Source organism: Microcebus murinus, chromosome 7 (assembly GCF_040939455.1).
Source record: "Microcebus murinus isolate Inina chromosome 7, M.murinus_Inina_mat1.0, whole genome shotgun sequence".
Taxonomy (NCBI): Eukaryota; Metazoa; Chordata; class Mammalia; order Primates; family Cheirogaleidae; genus Microcebus; species Microcebus murinus.
The window spans coordinates 64,089,228-64,109,441 of NC_134110.1; the positions used below are offsets into that span (position 1 = coordinate 64,089,228).

General features: G+C 45.0%; 1 protein-coding gene across 2 annotated transcripts in view; it reads right to left on the bottom strand.

Annotated features, from left to right (window-relative positions):
* MATN2 (matrilin 2) overlaps nt 1-20,214 on the bottom strand; it is a 137,124-nt gene that overhangs the window by 114,618 nt on the left and 2,292 nt on the right. For both annotated transcript variants that reach the window (XM_020288930.2, XM_020288932.2), the window contains exon 2: nt 8,462-8,629. In XM_020288930.2, the coding sequence (XP_020144519.2) occupies nt 8,462-8,603 (142 nt within the window). In that variant the 5' untranslated portion in view covers nt 8,604-8,629. The remainder of the gene's footprint in view (nt 1-8,461; nt 8,630-20,214) is intronic.

Genomic DNA, 20,214 nt, shown 5'->3' on the forward strand with positions numbered 1-20,214 from the left:
TGCCCAGGCTAAGTGCAGTGATGAGGACATACAGCACGCTGTGGGGATGCATGGCTGGGGTATTAAGTCCCAACCTAGAAGATCAGAAACGCTTCCATTGAGATCGGAAAGATGAGTTGGATGAAACAGAGGGAGTGGGATTGCACGACAGGGTTTGAGCAGGAAAAACAGCAAGTTGGCTTCTCACAGTCTACTCGTGGCTGCTCAGTAGCTGTGCAGACCTTGTACAAGGCATTTAACCTCTCTAAGTCTCAATTTCTTCATCTGTAAAATAGGGATAATAGTATCATGCACAGTGAAGTGTGAACTGGCTAGCACAGTGTCTGGCACTAGTAGCTGTCATCACTACCGTTGTTATCATTATTAACCACCAGTTAGGGAGACCAGGGACATGACTGGCCCCCAAAGAGGAAAGGTTGTATGCCTTGTCCCCCTAAAGCACCAGCCAGCAAAGAAAAGCACTATGTCACTCACTGAGGAGATAACCCCCAACTCTACCCACATGCACATACATGCCCTGTAGGTACAAGACCCATGAGGACAGAACATCCTGGAACTGAGGGAGGGAATGAAGGAGAGAGGGAGAGATTTGAGAGACAGAGATATAAAAGAAAGTTATGGAAAAAGAAGGGGATAAAGAAAGAGTTTAATACAGAAGTGAAAGGGAGAAAGAAGGGGAGAAAGGATCTGTGACTGAAAAAAAAATCAAGTTATTTATTCACTCTATAGGAAAGCTTTTAACTTTGTGGTTTATTGAAAGTCAGATACTGTGCTTTTTTGGGGTTCTCCCACCAGCATTAATCACAAGATAGGAATGAAGAATTTTATTTCACACAGTTTATAAAAATTGATTGGTACCAGAGGTTGGTGAATACATTGAACAGAGCACAGGCACAAAGGATGCATTTAATGGAAACAGCACGTCTGTGCTGAGCAGTGGCCATGACAGTCCCTCCATCGGGTCCGAATTTCCAGAGTTCCTGCAGAGGATGCAGAGCAGCTGAGCATTAAAGAAGAACGGGGGCCGGGCTCGATGGCTCACACCTGTAATCCTAGCTCTCTGGGAGGCCGAGGCGGGTGGATCGTTTGAGTTCAGGAGTTCGAAACCAACCTGAGCAAGAGTGAGACCCCGTCTCTATTATAAATAGAAAGAAATTAATTGGCCAACTAATATATATAGAAAAAATTAGCCAGGCATGGTGGCGCATGCCTGTAGTCCCAGCTACTCGGGAGGCTGAGGCAGTAGGATGGCTTGAGCCCAGGAGTTTGAGGTTGCTGTGAGCTAGGCTGACGTGATGGCACTCAAGCCCAGGCAACAGAGTGAGACTCTGTTTCAAAAAAAAAAAAAAAAAAAAAAAAAGAACGGGGGACTTGAAATGGTTTTATTTTTTAAAAGTCTTTGCTACATTTAAAAGAGGATAGGCTGGGCACAGTGGCTCATCCCTATGATCCCAGCATTTTGGGAGGTTGGAGGATTGCTTGAGGCTGGGAGTTTGAAACCAGCCTGACAACATAGCAAGACCCCATTTCTACAAAAAAATAACAAAAATTAGCTGTGTGTGGTGGCGCATGCCTGTAGTCCTAACTACTCGGGAGGCTAAGGCAGGAGGATCACTTGAGCCCAAGGGTTGGAGGCTGCAGTGAGCTATGATCACATCACTGCCCTCCAGCCTGGATGACAGAGTGAAACCCCATCTCTAGGGGGAAAAAAATGTTATGAGCTCTATACATCAACCTTAATTTGTACAATCAGTTCTGATGATAAAGACACAGGCGAGCCGCTGGATTCTTCAGATATGCGTGGCTAATCGCTATGTGGTAAAAGGCAGGCTCCTATATAGTTTTGAGACCCACCTTTTGCCAACTTTCCATAAAGTAGGAAAATACTAAAAGATGGTGTTCAAAGCTTCAGAAGGGGTGGACCCCAGACTCCAATTAGTTTATACTCTGTAGCTGCAATCTTCTCTGCAGATGTTACTGATCTTGAATTGTCTATCTGGCACACACTCCACGGCATCTCCTCCTAAGATCTTTTCTCATGGCTCATTTCCCACTCTACGTTGTAGATTTCACTTCTGCCATGATTCTCAAATTGACGTCTCTAGAAATGCAACTTCTCAGGCCCCAACCCGGACCTACTGAATCAGACACTCTAGGCATGGGAGAAGTAATGTGTTCTCACAAGCCTTCCAGAAGCTTCTGATTTACTATGAAGTTCAAGAACCCCTGCTGCACTGCCTGATCCTACAGCCCAGCCCTGCCATGCTGCCTGATCCTACCACCCGGGGCTGCTATCTCAAAACTTCTCCCTTTTGGCCTCCAGAATATGGTACCTCCTGGCTCTCCTACCTGGAGAGAGTGAAAGAAAGAGAGGAGTTCACCAGGTGTCCCACACAGAAGAGGCATCAGGAATGCAATGGAATTAGTGACATCACCACGTCCTAGATGAGACCTAAGGGATCACTGAGTTCAAACTTCTCCTTTTATAGATAAATGAACTGAATCCAAATAAAACAGTTTGCCCCAGGTCTCTAGCTAAGAAGACAAATCAAGTCTGGCATCATCCCAAATGAAGATGAGATCAGCCATCTGCATGTCTCACTCACTCAGCTGCTCAATGTGGACGGGACCAAAGCCAGGGCCGGAAGTCAGTGGAACCCAGGTGTGACCAGCAGCAGCAGCAGCTCTGAATACAAACAGGCACTTTATAGTCTGCACAAAGACTCGTGGTCAAGGAGCAAGCAGGGGCTGAAATCAGCATGTTCAAGTATATAAGATGCCTTTTTCTTTGCTCCACGGCACACCTGACCCTAAGCCATGCATCCTTTCCATGAAGGAGGTGGGGATTGGGCACCTTTTCTGCCGGGGCTTGCAGAAGCCTTGACAAGTCTGCCTAATCGCTTAACCTCATCAGCTTCTTTGTCTGAAAATAGGATATAACAATAATCACTGTGCAGTGTTTTTCCCCCCGTGGATTAAGTGAGAAAACATGTCCCTACTCATAGCAGGGACCCAGTCGATGAGAGTTGCCCTCCATAGGTGCCATGAGAAATGAAAAATACTCAGTCCCTATCCTCAAGGGATTTATAGTCTAGTGGTAAAAATGAAACAAATGCACAGATAACTCAAATATGAATCCCTCTCTCTAAGGTAGGTACCACTATTCCCTCTCGGAACACAAGGCAGACAGGGTTGGCGCCTCGGCAGAGGAACTGCAGTGTGTGTGGCTGGGCATGGGAGGAGGCAGCACTGGACGTGGCTCTCGCTGATAATGAGTCCTGGCAGAGGAAGGACAGCCCAGGTGTAAGGAAGAGGATGAGCAAAGCCCTGGAAAGCTCAGGGAAGGAGACAAAGGTTCTAACCATGGCAAAGGCGCTTCAGGGGCTGCAAGACTGGTGGCTTCAGTGGGTCAGACGCTCCAGGACTCTGATGGCTTCTGGCATCTATCTGCTTTCCCTACCTCACGGAAGATGCCAACAAAGTCAATCAGAGGTATTGGTTTCGGACATAGAAATCCACTTACTGGTACCTAAGGCTTGAAAACGTAAATAATTATCAACCTAGGTAAAAACTTCCACTGGCAACACAGAGCAGGACATTCAGTTCCCCGAGCCAGCCAACTCCTTCCGACATTTTGCCAGTTTAGAAGGTTTCAGCTCCTCGTATGAAACACGTGGCAACTCTACTAATATTTTGATGTCGGGTTTAATTAGAGATATATAAAAATGGAAATAAGTGCCTCATTATATACTGTGATTTCCAAAGAGCGAATTTGGGGCTATATAAGGTGAATCCTTAGATTTTCTTCATTAGCTTTATTTTTAAGTAGTTAATTAACTGTTATGAAGAAGTTTCACTAAATTCTGTGGCTTCTACCCTGTAACACCTCTGGAATTCTTCCTGGCAGAGTGGGGTCAGGGAAGGGAGTTCAGCTCTCTCCATGCCCTGACCAGACTCTAGGGCCAGCCTCCTTTTAAATTATTGCCACAAAGTGCTCTCTTAAAACACAAACATAAATCCTGAGTGGGTGGTATTGCTCCAAAAGGGGAATCTATAATAGCGAAAGAAAAAGGTTTCAAGGTTTCAATGAGCTAGGTGGGTAAGTTTAGAAAAGAATGCGCACGTCAATAAGATGTTGTAAAAGAGAAACAGCAAGCAAGGAGAGCAGCTGGAGGCATTGGAGTAGTGTGTGGAATGAGGGGGCCAAGAACACGGGGACTGGGGCAAGGAGGGTTAAGGTTTCCAAAAAGGCTGACATGCCCCACTGGTTGCCCTGGCAACAGGTCCACTCCCCACCCCCATGGGACAGGGATGTAACAAAGAGAAAAAACATGCACAGATAAAGCAGGCAGTCATTGGGGTGGGGCAACATGGCTTCCAGTTCCCAACCCAGGAGGAGGGCCCGGGGAGGGGTGTGGAAGGGGAGGGGTAGCGCTGATAAGGGATGGGTCAGAGGGAAGAATGGAACAGCCCACACTCTGCTCCACCTCCCAGTGCCCTCTGGAAGGACCCATGGGCTGGAGCACGGGCTCATTCATTCTCCTATTGTCCTGGAAGCGTTGGCTAGGGGCTGCCACCTGCTAGTTAGATTGCCACTTGCTGCAGCCCAGAAGGTTGAGTCTGTGCAGAGAGTCTGTGCAGGCAAAGTCAAAGCGATGCCCATGGTCTGCTCAGTTCTCCATGGGCTCCCACCCCTGCAACAGGAAGCTCAACTCTTCGTTGGACCCCACCACCACCACCACCACGGCTTATCTCCTGCTCACACCACCAGCCTGGCGAACAGCCTGCCATCTGCTGAGCCACGTCCAAGCCCCACCGCCACACCGCACCCTCACGCCTCTGCTGCCTGCTCAGCCCTGAGGGCTCTACATGGTCATGACCTTCACTGGGAATGATTCCCTTAAACCTGCCCTTTTCAAAGTGTTGTTTGGGGAATTCTAGGGGTCCCTGAGACCCTTTTAGAGGATCCATGAAAGGGATAATAACACTAATATTTATCTTTTATACTGTCATTCTTTCATGAGTGTATAGAGTACACAAGTTTATTGATGTGGTTTTAGATTCCACATTGCAACTAACCATTAAGAAACTACCACTTGTCAAGTTTTGGTGTAGTATCAAAGAAGGATATCCACAAGTATATGAAAAGGCTATTAAAATGCTCCTTCTTTTTTCCAACTAAATATCTGTTCAATATCTGTATCATGTTTTTTTATATATATAATATAACCCAAATGACATTTTGTGACAGATTGAATGAATGAGAAATGAATCTACAGCCTAAGCAACAGTGAGATCCCATCTCTACAAAAAAAACCAGAAAAATTAGCCAGGCATGGTGGTGCACACCTGTAGTCCCAGCTACTCGGGAGGCTGAGGCAGGAGGATTGCTTGAGCCCAGGAGTTTGAGGTGAGCTATGACGACGCCATTGCACTCTAGCCAAGGCAACAGAGCCAGACTCTATCTCAAGAAAAATATATAAATAAAAGCTCTTTGGGATCTTTAATAATTGTTGAGTGTAAAAGGAACAGGCTTGAGACCAAAAAGCTTGAGAACCACTGCCTCCTTCTACCACACCCACGCATCAGGTAGAGTTAAGCTGGAATTTGGATATGCCTCTACTGCTGCACACTGATTCTGCCACATTAATGACCTTTTCACGTGCCTGTCTCTTCCACCACACTGTGCACTTCCTGATGGTGCCTATTCATCTTCTTAAACACCCAGTGTCTGGCACAAAGTTAAAATTCCAGAATGAGGTAAGAGATAAGCCCACGAAGACAGACATCACAGGCTGCCAAATGACCGGCCTAGAGATATTCACAGGGCCGGTGAATAAATATATGCATTATTTTTTTTAACTAATTCAAGTTGTTACTGAGACTCTGACCTGAATTTAGACATAAGATGTAAACATTTTTTAAAAACCAGAAAATAATTCAAACAAAAAATTAACCTAAGAAACAATTCTGCTGTTTCTACTCTGTTAAGCAAACTTTCAGAGACACGCTTGCAAGCAAGTAACCAGTGAAATACACCATGCTGGTGGACGCCATGAACATAGTCAAAATGACTTGCCACAAAAGAGTGAAATGCAGCCTAGGCAATGTTCTGAACGAGAAAACCCTCAAAAGCCAAGAAAAGCAAACACACAGAAAACATAGGACATCATAGTCTGAGAAGGAAGAGGTCATATGATCCGGGCAAGGACTACCAATGAGCACGCTGCCCAAAGCAGACTGCACTTGAGACTCGGGCCACAGTTGTAGTGTTTGCCTTCGGTTTCACGATTCTCACTCAACCACGTTCACAAGCCAAGCAGCCCTCCAGCATGCCTGGGATCGGCTTCTTGCTCCCGTGCAATAGAAACACGCATGCCCACTTCCAGTCCTGGGGGTGGGGAGACACGCTGTGTCCCACCCTCCTCTTTGTCCCTGACACATTCAGGGACAAAATGAGGAAACGGAATCAAAATGAGGAAATGGATGCAGGGGCGATATCTTTGGCAAAACAGGCTTCTAGCTCTTATCTCAGAACACAAGGGTTATCAGAGCCTGACCTTAGAGTGAAGGAGGAGGACGGTAAATGCTGACACCAGGGAAGGCTGGGTGGTGTGTGTGTGTGTGTGTGTGTGTGTGTGTGTGTGTGTGTGTGTATGAGAGAGAGAGAGAGAGAAAGAGAGAGAGATGTGGAGCCCAGAGAAGAAGGGTGCTTTCCAGGTAAGAGTGTGGTGGTTCATCCAGAGACCAGCCCTATCGGAAACCCAACTGTGCAATCACTGCTGATGACCTAGAAATCAGATATTTTCAGTTGTATACACAGGTATGTTTAGCATCTTGAAACTTGTTTTCAAAAACCCTTTAATTACCATACTAAGCATGTGCCTGTCCTTTTCACATATTTATGTCACTATGGAAACAGGGAGTCTCAGGGGACCGCAGACATGGAAGACGCAGTATCACTGGGGTGGTTGCTCAGTCAACATCGGTAAAGATTCTGACCCCTTTGGTCCCTGATTGCAACTGCGAGGCTGAGGCTACCTGGTCCTGCGTAGTTCTCTCAGGAGCCTTCACAGAGGGTCAGATTCTAATGACTGGGCAATAAGATATAATAAGATATACAGTTTCAGAGAACTTTGTGGAATGATAGTCATGATAAAGCTTTCGCTCACCACATACCTATAATTTACATATATTGCCTCATTTATTCCTCACAAAAATGTTCCAATGTTGGCATTAACATTCCTATTTTATAAATGAGGGAACCGAACCTCACAGGTTACATTGCCTCAGTACATACATCTGGTAAGCAGCAGAGGCAGGACTTGAACTCAGGTCTATGCCATAACCCATTCTCTTTCCAACGGCCAAGCTTCCCAGGACCTCCACATGCTATGCTTACCAGAACCCTTGTTTAGAACCAGCTGATTCATCTATAGTCTGTGTGCTCTCGTGAAATTTCCTTTCTCTCTGCAAGAATTTTTTTTGAAAGATCAGACCGGACCAGAATAATAGACCCCTGGCATATTCCATTCTTGATATCTTGATTCAGCTCAGAAAGTCCCACCTCTACTGTGTGCATGCCCTTTTCCCCCGCTGCCATGTGGGGAGGCATAGTTAACAGATCTAGCTGGCCAAATCCAATAAAAAATTTTTTCAGGCCGGGCATGGTGGCTCATGCCTGTAATCCTAGCACTCTGGGAGGCCGAGGCGGGTAGATTGCTCAAGGTCAGGAGTTCGAAACCAGCCTGAGTGAGACCCCATCTCTACTAAAAATAGAAATTAATTGACCAACTAAAAATATATATACAAAAAATTAGCTGGGCATGGTGGCTCATGCCTGTAATCCTAGCACTCTGGGAGGCCGAGGCGGGTAGATTGCTCAAGGTCAGGAATTCGAAACCAGCCTGAGTGAGACCCCATCTCTACTAAAAATACAAATTAATTGACCAACTAAAAATATATATACAAAAAATTAGCTGGGCATGGTGGTGCATGCCTGTAGTCCTAACTACTCAGGAGGCTGAGGCAGGAGGATCACTTGAGCCCAGGAGTTTGAGGTTGCTGTGAGCTAGAGGCCACGGCACTCTAGCCTGGGCAACAGAGTGAGACTCTGTCTCAAAAAAAAAAAAAAATTTTTTTTTTCATAACACCTTTGTCCAGATAAATCCAATAACGATACTTTCGGGTGAAAAATCTTGCCTGGCATATTGGAGAAAAGTCATAAGCCTCAGATTAAACTGAAGGCTTCAAAACAGAAAACGTTTGGTTTTGTTCTGAAAGCCTGTGTTCAACCACACCTTCCACTCCAGATGCACTTGTGCCCAATGAGACCCGGCCCCAGCACGCCCAACAGAGCACCCAGGGACAGGAGAGCTTCCCCAAGGGATAGCAGCCCCCTCGTCCAGACTCCCCCAGGCTCCCCGCCTGCCTGCTTCCGCAGCTGGGGCCCCTCACTCACCCAGGAGGGCCCTCTGGGGGTGGGTCCGAGCCTGTCTGCCTCTGGAGGTGGCCCTCGCGTGTGGCCGCTGCCTGGCCTCAGCGGGGAGGAGGACGGCCTGTCCGAGGATCAGCAGAAGGCAGCCCGCAAGCATCTTGTCCATTTTCAAGACGAGGAAGAGGGGCGAGGCTGTGACAAACACAAGAGAAGGGATCAGGGTGAGATTTCTGGGTCTCCCTGAACTCCAGGCGCCCCAGACCCACCGCCCCACCTTTTCAGGTTTCAAACACGCCACTTGCACTTAAAATGCCATTTGTGTGTTTGGCCCTTAAGAGCTTAAGTAGCCCCCGTTGGTAGGTTCTTCTTGGATACTCCGAGCAGGGTGTGCATAGTTGGAATTTTTCATCACTTTGATCACTATAAGACTGAATGGAAAACTTGAAGAGAAAAATCTATCCTCAAGTTTCTTATCAGTTAAGTGTATTGCCAATTATTCATAGTCACATTGTATATCTTGGATTTGAACAAGGAAAAACTGGATCTGAGAATTCCAAATAACAATATTCCTTCAGTCTAATAATGTGCCAGTCTAGCAGATGGCACAAATTAATATATATAAATTTCCCAAGAAATTCATGTACAGCTGACATAAGGTAGTATCATACAGTCAGCCTCCCAGCCTCCTAGCCTCCTATCCTCCCAGCCTCCCTTCCCAGCCTCTCAATCTCTCAGCTTCCCTTTCCAACCTCCTAGCCTCCCAGCCTCCCAGTCTCCCTGTCTCCCACACACGTTTATTAAGAGGGAGTTGGCAGAGTGATTAAGGACTTGGACTCCGATACTAGACTGAGTCCATGTGCCAGGCACTATTCCAAATGCTTTACATGTATTAACTCATTCAATTACCTAATATTATCCCCGTATTCCCATAAGGCTCAGGAGAGTTCAGTGGCTTGCCCAAGGTCACACACAGTAAGCAAGTGTCTGAGCCAGGATTCAAACCCAGGGTGAGCAGGCCAATTTTCCATGCATTGATTAGCAGAAAACTCAATTAGCTAAAAGTCAAATCCCCAGAAGTCAATTCACAAAAGGCCATAGCTCTTTCACTGTCAGAGGCAGGGACAGAGAGGGGACCACTTCCCAACACTTAAAGGAATTGACCTGGAAATGAACCTGAGCCAGTCAACCTTCAAAGTCCACAGTTTTTCACACTTGCTGTATTGAGCTAGTTCACTTTTTACTATGCATTAAAATTATAGTAAAAATAATGACTTGTTTATTCAGCACTTACTACATGCCAGGCACTGGGCCAGGTGCTTTAAATGTATGCAGTGATTTAATTCTTACAGTAACTCTGAGAAGTACCTTGGCCAAGGTTTCATGGCTTGTGAGGGGTGAATTTCCAGAACCTACTCTCTCATTACAGAGAACCGCTCCCCTCACTCCCTTTTTAAACTATTTAAACTGTTTACTAATTGAACTGGTCCCTTTTCATAGCTTTAACTCTGAGATTCCTTTTGAGAAAAGGAAGAAAACGTAGAACATCTAGCGTTTTTCTCTAATCTTAAACCTACTATTTACTTTCGAGCTCTTGTGCTATTTAGCACTTTATTTTATATGACACTATGTGTGTTACATCATTTCTTTGTGATTTATTATTTTATTACTATTCCCCTGCCTCCTAACTGAGCAGACACAAAGTCCATATTCATTTATTTCCAAACATATACAACATGCCCGCAAGGTCCACTTCCACCCTGACACATTTGCACTTAAATCAAACATTTAGAATATGATGTAGCAGATGATTAGCATTTCTTAAAAATGAACACCATTGCATGTGGTTTGTGTTTACTGTGGATTTCAAGAAGTGTTTGTGTTTTCAAGCCACCACTGCTAACCAAAGGCGCTGAGAGTAGGCGAAGGGTAGGGGGTTGAAAATAAACAAAACTAAATACTTCTAGCTGTCTAACCCTGGGCAGATTACTTATGCTCTCTTGGCCTCAGTTTCCTTATCTTGAAGATGAAGATAACAATAGACTCAGTTGTTGTATGCATTAAATCAGCTCATATATACATATATATAAAGCACTAAAAACATGGCCTGGCACATAGAAAGTACTGAATAAACATTAGCTATTTGTTGCTATTATTATCATTCTGCACCCAAACCAATCAATAGAAAGTAAGCATTGTTAATTTTATCAAACAAAGCCATTTAATGTACATGAAATTAACTTTTATACTTAATTAATATTATTATAATAAAACAATGACATACAAATTCATAATTTTAAAATACACATTAGTATCTGGAAGTATTTAAACATTTCTTTTTTCAAAATGCAATGGCATGGCAGGCCATATGCTGGTAGAAAATATTTGCAAAACTTATATCTCAAAGGGGTAGAGGCTAGGATGGGAGGGACAAAAACCCACCTAAAGGGTACAATGAACACTATTTGGGTGATGGGCACACTTATAGCCATGATTCAAGCATTACAAAAGCAATCCATGTAACCAAAAACATTTATACCCCCTTCATACTTTGAAATTTTTAAAAAATCTGATAAATTACTTATACTCAAAACTCAGTAAGAAAACAAACAACCCACTTAAAATGTGCAAAAGATTTGAACAGTCATATCACCAAAGATATTTTGATGACAAATAAACATGAAAAGTCGTTCACAATTCTTGGTCATTAGCAAAATACAGGTTAAAACCACAATGAGGTCCCATGACAAATCCACTAAAAAGACTGATACAACCAAGTGTTGGTGAGGATGTGAAGAAACTGGAACCTTCATATGTTGCTGATGAGAATGCAAAATGGTGTGGTCACTTTGGAAAACAATTTGGCAGTTTCTCACAAAGTTATACACCTGCCAAACAGCACAGCTCAGGGTGACCAACTGTCCCCGTCTGCCCAGAACTACCCATGCTTTAGCACTGAAAGTCCCACATCCTGGAAACCCTTTGGTCCCAGGCAAACCAGATGTTTCATCCTTCTACCAGCAACCTCGTGATCCCAGGTACTTACCCAAAAGATAGGAAAACACAGCCACACAAAGACTTGCATTCAAATGCTCAGAGAAGCTTTATTTCTAAAAGCTAAGAATTTAAAACAACCCAAATGTCCATCAACTGACGAACAGATAAACAAATCATGATATATCTATACAATGGAATACTACTCAGCAATTAAAGGAATGATCTACTGCAGGTGTCCTCAAACTACAGCCCGCGGGCCACATGCTGGCCGCCTAGCACATTTATCCGGCCCTCTGGGTGTTTTTGCCGCCGCTGCCTGTCCTGCTTAGCAGCCATCTTGTCCCGGGCCCACAGTGTGCACGCTCCAACAGTCTGAGGGACAGTGAACTGGCCCCCTGTTTAAAAAGTTTGAGGACCCCTGATCTACTGAATGAATCTCAAGATAATTATGCTGAAGCTTTATTTATGAATAAACCAGCCAGTTATGTCACAAAAAGACGACATACAGCATGATTCTATTTACATGACATTCCGTAAAAGGCAAAACTATATGACAGCAAGCAGCCCAGTGGTTCCAGGGGCTGGGTGATAGGGCATCAGCTATAAAGGGGCATCAGGAAACTGGGAGGTGACACAAATGTTCGCATCATGATTGTGACAGATCTATACATTTGTCAAAACACATCAGATTGTACACTTAAAATTGATGAATTTTATGATATGTAAGTTAAACTTTTAAAAAGCTATTTTTAAAAAGTAAAAGAATGAGGAAAAGGATACTATATATAAATACCAACATAAAACCAGTATGGCAATATTAATAACAGGCAAGATAGATTTAAAAAAAAATGCAGTGGCAGTGGAACAAGAAAAAAATAAGTCAGTGCCTGCACCCATCTCAATGGTTGTTTCTCAATTTGGCATTTACAGCTGTTAGCATTTGAAGAACAGGATCCATTTCTAACTGGAAAACGGAATGACGTTTGAGAACAGTTCCTTTCATATATGGGCAGATGAGAAGAATTGTGCTGAGAAATAGAGGTTAATTCAATCTGAACAGATTCCACAAAGCATTAGAGAACATGGAAAGAATATTTTAAAATAATACAACAGCTTTGACTTTTGTTTTAGCAATTTTTCTCCTGGCCATGGGACAACGAGTCTTTTCATTGAACTTTACCAAGGGGGTGGGGGAAGACAGAGAGGGAGACTGTTCTGTCTTAGCTACAGCTCTTCTAAGCATCCCTGCTGCAAGAAAACCCACAGGCGACTAGAATCCCGCCAAAGCCAACACTGTGTGCTGTGAGCCTCCAGACAAGAAGCCTGGCTGTCCACACTGGTGTGACCTCACCTACCGTGTTTCCCGGAAAATAAGACAGGGTCTTATATTTATTTTTCCTCAAGAAGACATCCTAGGGCTTATTTTCAGGGGATGTGTTATTTTTTTTAAGTACAGTACAACAATCTACATTTATTCAAATACAGTTACGTCGTCTTCTTCCAGAACATCATCATAACTCTCCAAACCCCGAATGCCATCCTGAATTTCTTGCAACTCTATTTCCTTTAGAACCATTGGCCCCAATCTCTCAGTTGAGCAATGGAGCTCTCATGGGGCAGATGAGAAGGGCTGCTCATCTTCTTCACCGCTCCGCGACAAAATGCATAGGTTGTGCAGATACACTGCGTAACCATGCCCATCACTAGGTCTTATTTTCAGGGTAGGGTTTATATTGTACAAATGCTTAGAAAGCCTGCTAGGGCTTATTTTATGGGTAGGTCTTATTTTCGGGGAAACACAGTAGGTAACTTAACTCTTTGGGCTTAATTAGCAGTAAAATAAGAGGCACGGCCTGGAAGCACTGCTTCTCAACCTAAAAAACAGCACAGGCCTGTCAGGCCCTGCTATCCCAAAGAAGAAGGTGGCAGCAACCTTCTCCACCTCCACAGGAGAAGAGAAAGGGGGGAGGGCACTAATACTTATTGAGTGCCTGTGATGGGCCAGGCAGTGAACTGGGCATTTTGCACATTATCATCTCGCAGGACCCCCACAATCCTGCTGTGAGGTGGAGCAGTTCCTACTTTTATAGCTGGAACACTAAGGTTTACAGATGGACAGACACTAAGACCTCAGCGCTAGTGAACTGACGAAGCCAAGATTCTCCCCCGCCACTTCTCCGGCAGTCAGCCTGCTTTTTAAAGAAGAGATTTCCCTAATTTGTAAGTTGTTAGACATCAGCTTCAGCAGTCTTGTCCCTCCGAGACCCTCCGTCAGCATCCCAGGTGTGCACGCCGACGGCTCCACACGTTCGCGGGGACTTGCAAGACAATGGGGGCCGCCCCAACCTCAGAGGCCTTGCCGTCTGCCTCCCACCTAGTGCTGGCCTCCCCGGCAAATGGGAAGCCAACCTCCGCTAGGACTCCAGGCTAGCATGGCGTTCAGGTGGCTCTAAATGTCAGGCCTCGGTTCTCCTTCATGTTGCCCTGACGTTGCCGTCTGTGACCTCCACCCAGTGACGCGGCCCTGCCCGCCAGCTCGGCCTGCCCAGACACGAAGGCACCTTTTCCCACTCGAGTCCTCTCACCGTCAAGGCAACCCCAACTGCTCAGCCACCCAGACCAGGGACCAGGAGCCGACTCCACGTATCCTCTGCCGTCACAGTCGTGAGTGGACACACGCTGGCTTTCCCGCCTCAGTGCGGCTCCCCCATCCAGGCCTCCTGGCTGTTCCCACTGCTGCAGCCAAGGTTCTCTTCCCGCCTTTTCTCACCCAGACTCTTCCAGGAGCCTCGGAAGTACCCTCCCTGCCTTGCGTCCTTCACCTAATGGCCCTGTCCCTCCTCTGTTTGGAACCTGTCTATGGCCTCGCTGCACGTCAACATTCAAGGCCCTCCATGACTGACGCTGCCCAACTCTCCAGCCATGGCGGTCCCCCCATCCACCCCAGGCTCCCTGCTGTGGCCTGAAGAACTCAGATTCTTGTCCTAGCTAGGTGCCTTCATCAGTGCCGGCCCCTCGGAATGGAATGTCTACATTCTACATTAATCAAAACGGCATTCATTCAGGCTTCAGGGCTCAGCTCACATGTCACCCACGCTGTGAAATGTTCTCCAACTTTCCCAACGAGGATTGACTTTTCTACACAGCCCTGACCATGGGTTTGTGGCCTGCTCTAGCGCATGGTTTATTTCTCGTGCTACCATGGCCTCTCCCTGCCTAGACTATAAGCTACTCCTTGGGGGCTACTCTTTGTCATCTCTGTATCCCCCATGAGTTGGGTGTGAACTTTATAAATAAATTTTTATAAAACTAATAAATGTTGAATAAACACATTGACTTATCTCTAATTGATCAATAAAAGATTAACTGAAGCAAACTGGCTTTTGGGGTAAACCCCTCACCTCGTATTTCGGTATATACGGTCATTCCTCCCATATCTTTTCTCCCTCCCATCCAATCAGGCACGAGTCCTGTCTGGTTTTTGCCTGTGATGTCCCCCATGTCCCCTTGCCCTTGCTACCTCAGTCACGGCCCTAGATCTGGCCCTTATTCACATCAGAGAGACCAAAAGTCCTTGTCAGAGATTGCTAGTTGTCCCCCATGCAGTCCTTGTCCTTCTTTTGTTACAGAAGCCCACTTTGCAACAGGACACGTGATGGGCTGGAACAAGCCCACAAGTCCCAGCACTCTCGCTTCCCTGCCAGGTGACTAAATGCTGGCCAGTGTGATGGAAGGAGACGTTGTGTGTACATCTGAAAAGTGTCCTTAAAAGGCGGGGGACGGGGGTCTTCCTTGTGTTTTCCTTCCTAATGCCTGGAATGAGGACATCCTGGCTGGAAACCCAGCAGTCACCTAGATGCAGGATGAAGCAGCAGGGAAATGGAAGCCAAGCATGCTACAAGCAATGAGGCACAGAAGCTTGGGAATAAATTGCCTTCTTCAAGCCACTGTCATTTCATTTTTTCTGTAACTTGCAGCTGAACTTAATCCTAATTAATAGACTGTTTGTAAGTCCCTCCTATTTTTTTTCTTTTTTTTTTGAGACAGAGTCTCACTCTGTTACCCGGACTAGAGTGCCATGGCATCAGCCTAGCTCACAGCAACCTCAAACTCCTGGGCTCAAGTGATCCTTCTGCCTCAGCCTCCTGGGTAGCTGGGACTACAGGCATGCGCCACCATGCCCGGCTAATTTTTTCTATTTTGGGTAGAGATGGGGTCTTGCTCTTGCTCAGGCTGGTCTCGAACTCCTGAGCTCAAACAACCCACCTGCCTCAGCCTGCCAGAGTGTTAGGATTATAGGTGTGAGCTACCTCGCCCAGCCAAGTCTCTACTTACTATTAAACCACCTGGGACCAGCACTAAATTCAATCTTCCCAACACAGTATCGTGCTTACTATGATCCTGCTCAAAAACTGTCAGGGCCTCCTATGCTTAACTTGGCATTCAAAGCCCCATAATCCAGCCCTGTGTTACCATGTTAACATCAACAACTCCCCACCAACCCTGGCAAAACACACACATGCATGCATACACACACATACACACACACACTCTTCATCATTAACCCTCTGCTGGAGCCAGGTAACTCCACACAATGTCTCTTAATTTCTGCAGGTTAAATTGAGTTTATGAAAACTGAGATATGGGTAGGTAGTCACTCCCTTACAAAATTAAAAGTGAATGGTAACAACCTAAATGGTCCTTAGTAATAGCATAGATAAATTGTAGAGTTGTCATGCAATGGGATATTATGTAGCAATAAAAAAGAATGAATGATTGCTTCACATAATAACATGGTAAATTTACAAACATAATATTAAACAAAAGAAAAGTCAAAATGAGCAAAACTAATCTACAATCATAGAAATCACAGATTGTGGTTACACTTGGGGTGTTAGTGCACAGAAAGGGAACAGGGAGATTCTGGTGCTGGCAATGTTCTGTTTACTAATCAAAATGCTGGTTACACACGTGTTCATGTCATGAAAATTAACCCAGCTACAGCTACATCCTTAGTTTGTGTACTTTTCTGTATGTCTACTTTGATAAAAAGTTTGCATTAAAAAAACAGGCAAAACTCAAGATTGGAATCAACCTAGGTGTCCAACAACAGATGAACAGAAAAAGAAAATGTGGTATATAAACACAATGGAATACTATTTGGCCATAAAAAGAATGAAATCCTGTCATTCTCAGCAACATGGATGGAACTGGAGGACATTATGTTAAATGAAATAAGCCAGGAACAGAAGGTTAAACACCTCAAGTTCTCATTCATATGTAAAAGCTAAAAAAAATTGATCTCATAGAAGTAAACTGTAGGACAGAGGATACTAAAAGCTGGGAAAGATAGGGGGAGGGAGGGTAGGAAGAAATTTGTAAAAGGATACAAAGTTATAGCTAGATAGGAGGAAAAAGTTCTAGTGTTCTATAATACTGTGGATGACGAAATTTAACAATAATATATCACATAGTTCCAAATAGCTAGAAGGAGGATATTGAATGTTCCCAACACAAATGATAAATGTTTCAGATGATCCTAATTAATCTGATCACCATACATTATATGTATTAAAATATCACTATGTACTCCATGAATATGTACAATTATTATTTGTCAATTAAAAAAATAAAATTTAGGTCTTTCTCCACTAGTGGAGACTGACCTGTTCCACTCTGGAATGTAAAAAAATAAAAATAAACACAATTTTTAATAATAGGCAAAACTAATCTATGGTGATAGAAGTTAGAATAGTAGTTACTTTTAGGGGATGTGATAATCAATTTGGGGCCAAAGAGAGGTTTTGGGGTGCAGACCTGGAAGGCAGTTAGAGGAGAGCATTCACTTTGTAAAACTCCCTTGAGCTATTCTCTTATGACTTGTGCACCTTTCCTTTCATAAAAACTTGACTGAGCAAATAAAGTATGCAATACTACTCCAGGCTCCATTGCCCTCACATCCTGCCAGCGACAGGGGGATTAAGAGAGAGTTCGCAGTTGCAGCAGGAATTGGGGAGAGTTTAACAGGTGTTCTCTTTTGAATGGGCCACTGTGCACATTCTGGAGAGGGATAGTTAACAAGAATGATGCTGCACAGCTGGTCATGATTTGCAACTCGATCTCAGGCCCTGTGGTTGGCAGCATAATGGCCTTCCAACAATGACCACATCCTAATCCCCAGAACCTGTGAATATGTTCTGTTACATGTCAAAGGAAATTAAGGTTGCTAATCAGATGGACCTTAAAAATAGGAGGTTATCCCGGATTACCTAGGTGAGCCCAATGTAATCACGGGAGTCCTTAAAAGTAGAAGAGGCAGGCAGAAGAGAGACCCAGAGAGGTGGCAGTGTGAGGACACAGCCTGATGTTGCTGGCTTTGAAGATGGGAGGAGGCAACGAGCCCAGCAACATGCAGCAGCCTCTGCAAGCTGGAAAAGGCAAGTATATGCACTCTCCCCAAGAGCCTCCAGAAGGCTCAGCCCTGCCAACATCTTGATTTTAGCCCATGAGAACCATTTCAGAATTCTGGCCTCCAGAATTGTAAGATAATAAATTTGTGTTGTCTTAAGCTACCACATTTGCGGTGGCAATAGGAAACTCATACAGACACTGTCTGGGAATCTCACAGAGGTCAAACACCATGCGGTGGTGATTTTCTTAGCAGAGACCTGACTCTGGGGATGGGGATATTCTTTGTATTTCACTGTAAATGGAAGAGAAGAAGGAGCTAGAAAATTCTGAGCTAGAAAAGTCAGCAAACAGGCCGGGCGCGGTGGCTCACGCCTGTAATCGTAGCACTCTGGGAGGCCGAGGTGGGCGGATTGCTCGAGGTCAGGAGTTCGAAACCAGCCTGAGCAAGAGCGAGACCCCGTCTCTACTATAAATAGAAAGAAATTAATTGGCCAACTAATACATATAGAAAAAATCAGCCGGGCATGGTGGCGCATGCCTGTAGTCCCAGCTACTTGGGAGGCTGAGGCAGCAGGATTGCTTGAGCCCAAGAGTTTGAGGTTGCTGTGAGCTAGGCTGACGCCATGGCACTCACTCTAGCCTGGGCAACAAAGCGAGACTCTGTCTCAAAAAAAAAAAAAACAAGTGAAAACAAACTCCCCTAACTGGGAAGGTGCAGGGATAGGCCCTACACAGCAGTGAGCTAAAACCCTTTGATTTAAATCAGTTTCTCCAAAACCATTTGTGGCAGGCAGAATAATGCCGCTGAAAGACATCCTTGCCTAATCCCCAGAATCAGTGACTATGTTACCTTACATAGCAAAACGGACTCTGCAGATGTGATTAAGTGCAGGATCTTGAGATGTGGACATAAACCTAGATTTTCCAGGTGGGCCCAACGCAATCACAAGGGTTTGTAAGAGGGAGATGGGAGAGTCAGAGTAGGGAGGGGGGTTGGAAGGTGCTATGTCACTGGCTTTGAAGATGGAAGAAGGGACCAGGAGCCATGCCTCTGCAAGCATGCAAGCAGCTTGTAGAAGTCAGAAACACAAGGCAACAGATTTTCCCTAGAGCCTGCAGAAGGTACACAACCCTGCTGATGCCTTAATTTTAGTCCCATGAAACCCATTTCAGACTCCTGAACTCCAGAACAGCAAGATAACACTTGGTATTGTTTTAAGCCACCACATTTGTGAAATTTATTATAGCAGCAATAGTAAACTAATACAATAACCTAAAATAGCAACAGGGCATTCCAATGGACAGTGAGCCACACTTTCCGCAAGTAGACAGAAGTTCTTCCGACAATACTCTTAGAACTTCCCAAAAATGTTAGCAGGTTCACCTGCTCAGTCACTTTATTTTTATGTGCAGATATTTTGTGACAATTTCAGTTTCAGTCAACTTACTTTGAGCACTTACTATATCCTTTCCAGTGTGTTGGATAAGTTCATATCAATCATTTCATTTAACCCTCACAACATCCTTATGACCTAATATCACACCCATTTGATGGATGATACAACCAAGGCTCGGATAATAAAGGTAAGTATAGCTAATAAATAATGAGCATTTACTCTGAGCCAGCCATTGTACTAAACATGTATTAATTAATTTAATTCTCCCAACAATCCTAGTCCCCTATTTATAGACGAGGAAACTGAGGCACAGAGAGTCTAAGTAACTTTTCAAACTATTTACATTTACGAGGGGCTGGGGTGGGAACCCAGGTCTTTCCAGAGCCAAGATCAGTGTGCTTCGGGCTGTACCCCCAAAGCACACTGCACGCTTTCTATTGTACTCCCTCTCATCACTGTCAAAGTCACTGTCATAGTCATTACCACCAATTACCAACAGCAGCCAAGGCTTCTGGAATTCAGCCCAGCCCTGCTGTTCCATCTGAGCCCACTTCAGGCAGTGGTGGCTGTCTGCCGAGACACATGGCAGGGTTCAAGGATGACCTCACAGGCTAAAGCTCCAAGTGGCAACTGGTCCCTTGGAAGGCCCTCCCTGGCACCATTCACCAGCTACAGCACCAATACGCTCCCTCTCCTTGGTGCTTTGACCTCTCTTCCCCCACCCTCTGAGTTAGCCCCGCCTGTACTTTAAACAGAGGCGTCCTCCTTAGCTTCCCCGGAGGACAAGGAATCCCAGGAAACGACTCTCTTGCATGTGCTACAGACCAGAGGGCAGCAAATCCAAGAGAAAGCCCTAGAGATTCTCTGCTGACTTGACTGGTCTTAAACCTCAGCCATTCACCACTGAGTCAGCATGTGCTCTCTCGCTGCCTGTCCAGCCTCCTGCCCCAACACCTTGGCCAGGCCAGTGTTACA